Below are 10,237 nucleotides of genomic sequence, written 5' to 3'. Positions count from 1 at the left end.
TGTGGCAAGATATAATAACATGACAATTTCTGGTTAAGGGAAATAAAATCAATGTTTCTCAGCACAGTGTTATTGCTCTGATGCACTAAACAACATATTTCCAAAGCAAAATGCCTTGTTTCTGTTTCTTGTTTCAGTTTCTTTTTTTTGGCTGGAGATACTAAACAGCTGCGATCCAGACATGGAGTGTCGCAGGGAGATGAACCTGGTCTATACTTCCATCTATCAGGCTGCGAGTTTCACAGAGTGTTGAAATCTTTCCACCACACACCCAAAATACTCATCTCTTCAAGAAGTATCTCTTGTCCTCGTCTCATATCCCCCGCCCCATATCGTGCACCTCAACATTAATAGCCTCCACTTTTATCTAGAAGCCGCTCTCATTCCTCTTATTTCCTTTGCTGCCACTTGCATCTGACACGATCGCTATTGAATTACGAGATATTGCGAGAGCACTGTCTCTGACGGGTGTGTTCTCGATTTTTCTCTCTATTTTTGATCTAAGAATCAAAGTTTATTTTTCATGAACTCTTTGCATGTTGCTTAAAGCAACTATACATGAATATAAAAGCGGCAGCAACAATGCAAACTCAGATTTTTATACTGTCCCATTTAAAAAGCAATACATCTTTAAAGTCACAATCTCTGCTTCTAAGTGAAGTGTAGCCCTAGACAATGACTGACATTGGATTATGACCAGGCCAGTTGGAAAACAAAACTATTCCATGCATTTGTAATTCAAATTTTTCAATTGACTGTGCACAGTTATTCAATTTAGGTGACTGATTGATCTTTTAAGGCCTTTAATTTGCACATTTTCACCTGGTAGTCTGCAAAGTTTCACTGTGCCTCTTTTTTCACCGTTAATAGATTTCACACCAGTGATTATGAATGTGCATTGTAGGAGCACAATGGAGCAAAAGAACAATTCTCACACTTGCTTTTCATCTCCAGTTGCTAGCTCCACAATGTCATTAGCAGGTTTTAGAAGCTCTGTAATCTATTTATCCCGTCATTTGAGGTCTCATCGGTCTTCAACTTGTCCCTAAAGTGAAGCCTCACCACCCTGATGCAACATTACATCCTTTCCCATCTAACTCCTCCTCTGCCCTCAGATGAATGTCAGTGGGATTTGATTGGTTTGGAGAAAAACAAGAACATACTTTAGTGAAAATGAGGTAAAGTGTGGCGGCTTGCTTTGCTGCTCGTGCTGGAGTCACTCCTGAACAATCGTGCTTTTTCATGTTGTTCAGCGTGTGCAGGTTTTCTGCAGCTCTACTCCAGCACTAGCTTTGAATCAGCACGAGTGTGTGTGAGTGTTGACACGCACGCACGCGGCGTGGACAGAAGGACAGTCCGCCCCCACCGCTGCACCTCCACAGAACAAGAAAAAGACAAAGTGAAGTTATTTCAGGAATCCTTTGAACACTTCTTATAAATGACCCGATACCCTGCTGAAACACTGTTACATATGACTGCAACTCAACCACATCTGAACATGCCTATATCTAACCCCTCTTCCTTTCTCTCTCTCGCACACACACTCACCTCCAACTGCACTCCATTTGCTTTTCATTGTCCTACATACATGTAAACACACACATGCAGACACACACATGCATCATCTGCCAGACTATTGGTCTCTGTCAGGACAGAGGTGTGGATTACTATTTCATGGCCCTCCACTGGGAGAGAGTGGATCTATTTCCCAGCATTCCCTGATGACAGATGTGTAGACTGAGTGTGGGCCAGAGGCCAGACAGGCTACTGATGGCCTTTCTCCTGGACATGCAGCGTTCACGCCTCTTGTGATTGGCTGTTAGCTGTAATGGAGAAATTGTCCACAAGTTCAGTTTAAGCTGAATTTCCCACTAACAACTGAAATCAAAAATGCAAGAATGAATTACATACGGCGCTCTTCCCCGCCCCACACAGCCGTCTAATCCATGTACAGTGAGTAAGTACAGCTGCTTGGCATTTCAATTATTCCTCACAATATGAATGTAGAGCCATTTGGAGAGGTGCTCCTCATAAATCAGATGCTCACGAAATGATGTGTGCAGCAGACTCAACCAAGAGGAACATTTTTTTTCCACACCACAATGGAGCCCTCCAGTCCGCACTGTGGCATTTCTTCATCCCCCGCATCCCCTCTTCATTACTTTGTATTGGGGAATTTTTTCTATGTCATCAAGGATTACTTTAGACAGAAGAAGAACATGTTAACATTTCATTTCCCCTTCAAATATTAGCACAGTTATATACTGCTGCTGATGTTCCTGAAATATTTTAAACATCTTGTGCGAGACATGGGTGAAAATGTGCTTGTATTCCACAGAAAGTTGTTATTTTATTTGAATTTTTTTCATTTTTTGGTCAAGGTTTTGTGGAGACGAGGGTCAAGTGACCAAAAGACAGGGCGTTTAATAAAAGTGGAATGCTGCACTGTGTGTGGGAATTGTTTCCTTCCTTTTTGGTCAAGGTTTTTTGAAATGAAATGAAAGCGAGGGAGTTTCTTTTGTTGGCATGCAAGAATTTAAAAAAAGACTCCTGGAGTCTTTGTGCGCTCATTCACATTCTGATGAAACTACTGAATCATTTGTTTAATTGTGCTGCAATTGTTCTTCAGAGAGGAATTCCTTCCAGGGCAATTCAGCTCAACTCAACTGAAAAGTCTTATTTTCATTTTAAAGGCCTGGGTGTTTCCCCGAGAAACAATACTCTAATCTGTGATTCTCATAAACAGCCAGAAGTTCCTGAATATCTTCTGAACCCCAACAGCTTTTTAATACAACACTATTGTTTCAATGTTTCATCATCTTCAAATAGGAAAATACAGTTATTTCCACATATTCTTTCTGCAGTTACAGACAGCCTTTTCATTTTTTCCTATTCATTTTCTGAGGCCGTGCACTACAGCTGACAATTTTCTCCCAAGGAGACAGTATTGAACGCACTTTAGTGCAGCTGCCCTGAGAGAAAATAATAATTCAAAGTTGAAATTCACTTGCAGATTTATCATGTGTTGTAGCAGCAAAGTAAAGTAAGAAAAGAATGACACCGGACCTCATACAAAGATGACATCTAAACTATAAGCTAGGCTAAAGACACATGTACTGTCTTTATTGTCATTTTGTCAGAGCCGTCACATGTTTACAGGTCAACAGTCAAAGTGTATTCTTTTCACTGTTCAGCTCAACAGGTGGTAAATTGTGTATAAATTTGACAGCTGATTTGTGGATACTGAAGCTGGTGAAACAGTCTGTATAGTTGAATTTGACATTCCTGAGATCTCTGTTGTAAAGAAACCCACAGCTTCTTCCCTCCCGATTAGCTATCAAAACAAAACATACATCAGACAGACGTACAAACATCAAGACTCCCAGAATAAATGAGCATAAAGTCGCTACCAGACGTACAACGACTTGACATTTTCAGCTTGCCGTAATTAACCCTTTTTTTTTTTTTAATGCAACAAGCAAGACAGCAAGTTCAATTATGCTTCTTTCATTCAGCTGAGCAAACGCTTCTAAAATTAGGACTGCCTTGGCTTTTAAAGACCCAGACAAAATGATTAATGCTTTTCTGTTGCGCCTGAACTGCTGCAATGCTTCTGTGTGTCGTCGCCAAGCTCCTGCATCTCAGCTCCAGTTCTGATGCTGCTGCTGCTGCTTTTCTCTGAAGGCTACCATCCAGATGAGTTTAAATCATTTGGATTTTTGTGGAAAGCATTTTATGGTCAAGCACCGATGTATATGTGTGAACATTTTAGGTCCATTAGATCCTTAGGACAAGACTTTTAGGTCATTGCAATGATCAACAGATGGCTGATTTTGTGATCCAGTGTCACTGCTGAAACATCTGCCCAGTCCAGTGTTGAGACTTAACAATCAAGCGCTAAAACTACATTTTATTAATGCTAGTTTTCATATGATATTGAACCTCTGCACACTCTTCGGTCCCTTCAATCATGTAATAGGAAGCAGCTTAATGCTTCAAAATGATTGTGTTTAATTTATTTTTACTCATATTGGTTCACAGTTTAAAATCGCATTTCTTCACAGCAAACAGATATGCCGTGTGTGTTTTGTTTCCGTCCCGCTTACTTTAAAATACAGACAGCCGGACACGAGCACAGAATAAAATAACAATTTACTTTAGGTTGAGGCAGAAAAGAGTGAAAAAACATGTGGACAAGAGGAAAACAACTCTTTAGAATGTCAGTCTATTTCTAAAGCCGGTAATTACAGAATAGATAGAAACCAGACTTTTAGTCTGGTTTCTAACCACACTCATTGCCTTGTGAGACTGTGATGCTCGCTGGATGCCAGAAAACAAAATTGTTAGTTTAGACCAAGTGTCTGTTTGTGGTTATGCACTTGTTTCTCCATGAAACCACAAGATATGTAAAAATTGACATGATCAAGATTTATTGTCAGAATACAATATCCTGACATCTCAGGGGAGAGAACATAGAAGATGTGTGTGTTTTTTTTAAAACATTAGTGATCATAGGGAGTCTCCTGGTCTGCTCTACTTTGCTTTCTGATCACGTCCTTTCCTTCTGTTTCAATTTATCAGAGTGACGGCACCCCCACTGGGGAGAAATTGGGGAATGCTTCCAGGGGACCCCGAGGAAACAGTGGACTTTTAGTTAATTCTTAGTGGCACCACAGTTTCCTCAGTGCAGCTTTTCGTCTATTACAGCGTGCTACTACACACGGAGGGCAGCAGCCACTTGTCTTTGATGGCCTCCGGCTAATAATCTCAACTCGCCTGGGGTGTGAGGCCTGAGGTTGGAGCTGGCTGTGCTGTCCATCAACTAATCAGCAGTGGATGGAGCCAGGGGATGGAATTGTAGCAGACCTCCACCAAGACACAGCGGCTAACCCACCGTTATTACAGCCGGGGGTTCTATTTTTTTGACTCAGCTTAATGACACCTTCCTGGTTTGAATGGCTACTTTTTGGTGCATGGCCCTCAGTTAAAATGCAGCACTTACAATGCACGAGTCCATAAATGGTCTTCGAGCATCAGAGCACACATTAGCACCAAGATGTTCCATTCAACAAATTATAGCTGCCAGTACCACCACTCACATTATTCAGAGCATCACTCCTGAGAGCTTTCACTCTGTGCTGGCAGGGGAAGAAGAGCAACAGCGACTTTCTGAAGTTTACATCACATCCAACCATCCGGCTGTCTATTTTTTAGCTCCTTATCTGTGTCAGGGTCACCAGTGGCGACCAAGCCCAGATGTCCTGTTTCCCAGCAGCATCCTCCAGCTCTTCACAGGGAATCTGAAGGCACGTCCAGGTCAGCTGAGGCTGTAATGAGTCCAGTCAGCATGGTGCCTCCTGGTAGGCTGTGTCACCAATGAGAAATGCTGGGAAGCATGTTTTCTGAGTGCCTGGACTACTTCAGCTAACCTTAACTCCTCTGTGTTGAGCACGAGGTACCCCCTGATCTTTTTCTTAACCAGGTGTTTCAATCTGCTACAGAGCATGAGGTAAATATGAGAGCTTTGCTTTGCTCTATCTTTGCCAACATTCTGATACACAGCTCATCCTCAGCTTAGGCTACTTAGATTTCAGGGAAACCTGAACACCTCCATTGTCTAAAAATGGGACAATGATTCAGGAACGAAAGATGGTCTCAGGCGTGGGCACACATCACAAGTTGGTCGTACTCAGCTACAAACTCCTCCGCTGCAAAGAGGGACAAAAGGTTGACACATCTGCAGACAAGATGCACCTTAATGTCACTGAACTAAACACCGTCTAGACTTGAGCTGCAACTTGATTACAGTTTGACTCAAGTGTTTGACATCTATAATCAGGATGAGGTGTGATTTAATAGCAAGAATGCACAAACAGCTCTCACTCTTAGTGTTTGATTATAGCTCAGTTGTGGCCAAATTCTGTCTCACTAATGTCCGAAAATAGAGAGAGGAAAAACAACAACAATAGATTGAATTTTTGTGAAGTGCAAATGAGCTGTAGAATTACTAGCAATCAACAGATCGTATCCGTTACATTTCATTGTCTTGTTACGTCAATATGGTGCGGAAATCAACTTGATTTTGAGACTTGTGATATGTCATTCACCATCAGACTGACAGGGATCACATGAGTTTGTGTCTACCCTTATCTTTGTCAAACTTACATCATTGTTGCATGTATCTCAAGGCACTACAAGATTATACTATGTTACATAAACACCAAACAGTGGCTGCCCTTAAGGTGTTGAGATGGAGGAAACATGGAGGAAGATAACTAGTGTGATCCTTTAATATAATAACACGTTCCTTCCCTTCCCACTCAACCCAAGTAGCACCTAAAAAAACAAAGTGACCAAGAGTGAAATCTGGTGTTGTATCATTTAAAATGCAGTGCAGATCACCTAAACACTGAAGTAAACATTGATCCCAGATTGACAGAGGTCAGCACATTGTTATGACTAGTCAGGTGCTTTCATCCAAAGTGTTTGACACTATTAGCAGTGGAAGCCCTGATGGGAATAAGACCTTTTACCTAACAATGTGAGCGTTCCCAACGCAACAGGGTGGTTTTTACTTTGTTCCACATCTAAAATACTGGGCGCAGGAACACTGTGGGGAGGACAGGAGGATGTTAGTGTTGCCACTCCAGGGGGGCAGACATGGAGCTCATCCAACTTGAACCCAGTCAGACAAGGTGACAATTTTCAGCCACAAATAGGTAAAATGATAAACAGTGGCATTTTACATGTCATGCCTGATCTTATAAGCCTCTTTCCCGGCTGACATCGTTTGAGCAATTTGTTGTGTTTGTTTTGTGTCAAGTAAATGCGCAGTGAGCACAGGCATGGGGCAAAACATAATGGATGAGCGCATGAAAGGTTCAAAACCCCTCCAGTGCTGACAAATCACTGAGGAGAACAACCACCCCACCAATACATAGATAGACTGGAGACATGCCGTGCCAGGGAGGGAGGGAGGGAGGGAGAGAGAGAGAGAGAGAGAGAGAGAGAGAGAGAGAGAGAGAGAGAGAGAGCGTTGTGGTGAAGCCAATGTTTGTCGTCGAACTCCAGCAAATATGAGGATGGGAAGATAATGGCCCACACTGAACAGGATGACTGAACCACCGCTATTATCAATTTGTGTCCTCTTATGATGCATTCTGACAAAAGAAAACCTGAAGAAGAGACTCTGGACAGCAAACAACAAAGGATCGCATGCGTTTTTTGGACATGTCCAACCATTCCTCACATCATCCTGATTTATTCAGAGGTGATGGTTATTGAGTCTAATTTAACGTTTTACTGAAATTACTGGATGAAACATCTCCATGGAGGAATTATTTGAGACTTCTGCGGTGTGTGCGCGCACGGAGACGCCGTAGCTCTACATGAACCGTGATAGATTGAGTACTTTTATGGAAATTGCTTGGAAATTTCAGCTCAGCTGAGAGACATACGGGCAGCAATAATAGCACACCACACACACGTTGAAGCCAGCGCCGGCGATCTGTGTCTCTGCAATAAGTGGCTGATAAAAAGCAATAAATTCTCTAAAATAAATACAGTCATCCGGGAGTGCGCCATGGGCGACGAGGCATCAAACTTCAGGGGAAGCGGCAGAACCGGCGTCTCATCACCGAAACCCAGGACTGGTGATGATCACGGCAGAGCGGAGATTCTGGGCTGAATTAAAACTGATCACCACTGAAAACAATGAGATTATTGATTTTTGGACGACTTGTAAGATTACCACTGTGACAGTTTTTGATGTTATTCAGAAAACAAGATTCAGATCTGGGCTGTGCTGGACTTGGTCACTTTGATTTGTTCGCTCAGACATCAAGTGGGAGAGAGAGACATGAAACGTTTTGTTTTGTGCTTGAAATAAACGAATACAGCCATATCATTTAATCAATAAGTTCAAAGGGGATCTTTAATTTTCATTTATTTTTATTTTATTTTTTGCACTATGATGGAACCACCACCATGCTCGAAGAAGAGCCTGTCCCTGTCGCTACCGGTTCCCCGGGAAGGACAGGCGACTCTGAAGCCTCCGCAGCATCTTTGGAGGCAACCCCGGACCCCGATCAAAATCAAACACCGGGGTTACTCCGACACCGACCGGCATCACCACCGGCACATGGAGCGCTCCGACGCCGTGGATACGAGCGACCGACCGGGGCTGAAAAAGTCTCGGATGTCTTGGCCATCCTCCTTCCACGGGACCACAAACACATCCATCGGAAATTGTGTCGGGAATAAACGGTAGGCGAGAGAGGGGTGTGCATTCCAAACATCCCAATAATAGCCCATGACAGCCCACAAGGCATATGCGTAAACGGGAGGGGAGGAGGGGGTGCATTTTAATGAGTGCGTAATAACGCAGTGTGCCTGAAGGGTTAACTGATATGAAGCGTTTTCTATCGGGAGGCGGGACGCGTGGGTTTTCGGTGCTGATGCGTTATGCGTCTTTGGATAGACTGTCAGATGGGTATGAAGCGCAAACCAGCCCGCCCACTCGCAACGCAGGAGCAGCATCTGTAAATACCAGTAACGTTTTTAAGAGCGTCCACATGTTCCACGCACTGTAGTTGATGAGGCACAGTCGTTTTAATGGCACCAAAGGTCTAGTGGGTGCGTTCGAGCGTGCAGCACTGAGATACTGCCATCGTGCGCACTCCAGTCCAGGCCTTTATCAGCTTGCTCGCAGAGGCGAGGTTTGGGCCCAGTGGGCGGAGGACCAAAATTTGTTTACTAGGATGCACCCTGCTTAAGTGCTCATTAGCAAGGCAGTAAGTCTGACTCAAGGGGTACAATCCTGACCTCTGACCCTGTAACGATGTGTTGGGTTGAAAAGACATCCTCCCTCTATGGTATGAATACCATGTGACAAAGTTATGAAGTGTTACCTGGACTTGTGTCACAGGAGTGTCACACATACGGTTTCAGACAGCATCTAACTGGCACACCACAGCTGATCTCTGATCAGATGTGACAGTTAAAAATTCACTCCATTAGGAGGAGGACATTGACTGACACCAGAGACAAACAAAGCACAAATGTACGATACTTAAACTCCACCGGCTGACAACTCTCCCAGCAGTTAAATCAAATTACACGATGCATGTTAATCAAGCAGATTAGATTAAAGGCATTTCATTAAGTGAGTCACGGAACGATACAATTTTGTTACTTTGTTCTTACACAACAATTGCTTCATTTATCCCTTTAGGAAGACACTGTAAATGCAGCACCAGGTTGTTTTGTAGTTACACATTGTAGAATGTGCAGCCTGTTCAGCGTGGATGGGTTAGATCGGCTCATTTAAGTTATTTTTTCAAATGTTTGTAACAGGGGTTATCCCTGTTTCTGGTCAAGGCTGGAAATGCTTGTTTTCCAGGTCGCTCCCTCTTCCACCCCGTCCTTTGTGTGACCTGAAATCCCCAGATGTTATTGTAAGTGAAAGAGTTTACATGCTGGACTGTTTCTGGCTTCCTTATTATCCCCCTCACCTCCACTCAGTCACTGATGCAGCCCAAATGTGCTCCTTCCACAAGAGTAACACATTAAACATGGTGATTATTAGACTAATAGCACCTCCTGGAGCGTGCAGTGGGTCTCCAGGGGACTGTTGGGGTCCTGTATTTTTTTCTTTTTACTCCTGTTATTATTTGTTTTCTTTCTTTCATTTTTTTTTAATGCCACAGACGGCCTCCGCGGCAGGCCCCTGGGAGAGGGGCCAACTCCAGCTGACTGGAGGAAGGGCTGATTTGTATTTTAGTCCTCAGGACACGCTCTGAGGCAATCCAATCTTTAGTGCATTGGGACTGACTCTGCCTGCCCTTCTCCTTCTGTGGGCGGCAAACCATGAGAGGGCAGCGAGAGAGAGAGAGAGAGAGAGAGAGAGAGAGAGAGAGAGAGAGAGAGAGAGAGGGAGAGAGAGAGAGAGAGAGAGATAATTTGATTCCGACAAGCTCAGTTCTGAGAGCACACCAAACTGGCTCCAACTGTGTGTGTGTGTGTATGTGTGCCTTAGCAAATCCATGAGGTGATGTGTGCGGTCTGTGGGTGTTTGTACTACACACTGGTCAGGAAGGAGGGTGCACGGAGGAATGGAGGCTGGTAGATAAATGTTGTGTGTCATGAGTAGTGGTGAAATGTGGCATGCTGTGTGTGTGTGTGTGTGTGTGTGCGTGTGTGTGTGTGTGTAGGTATTTATGAGTGGGTTGTGCACAGG

The 10,237-nt window shown here is 43.6% G+C and overlaps 1 protein-coding gene across 1 annotated transcript in view; it reads left to right on the top strand.

Moving 5' to 3' along the window:
- Positions 1-7,035: 7,035 nt before the first annotated feature.
- Positions 7,036-10,237, top strand: part of pde4a (phosphodiesterase 4A, cAMP-specific) — a 39,943-nt gene continuing 36,741 nt past the window's right edge. The window contains exon 1 of the mRNA XM_076751685.1: positions 7,036-8,265. Within this exon, the coding sequence (XP_076607800.1) occupies positions 7,970-8,265 (296 nt within the window). The 5' untranslated portion in view covers positions 7,036-7,969. The remainder of the gene's footprint in view (positions 8,266-10,237) is intronic.

The sequence above is a fragment of the Chaetodon auriga genome, chromosome 16, assembly GCF_051107435.1.
Source record: "Chaetodon auriga isolate fChaAug3 chromosome 16, fChaAug3.hap1, whole genome shotgun sequence".
In the NCBI taxonomy this organism is placed as follows: domain Eukaryota; kingdom Metazoa; phylum Chordata; class Actinopteri; order Chaetodontiformes; family Chaetodontidae; genus Chaetodon; species Chaetodon auriga.
This window is presented reverse-complemented; position numbering and strand designations above follow the sequence as displayed.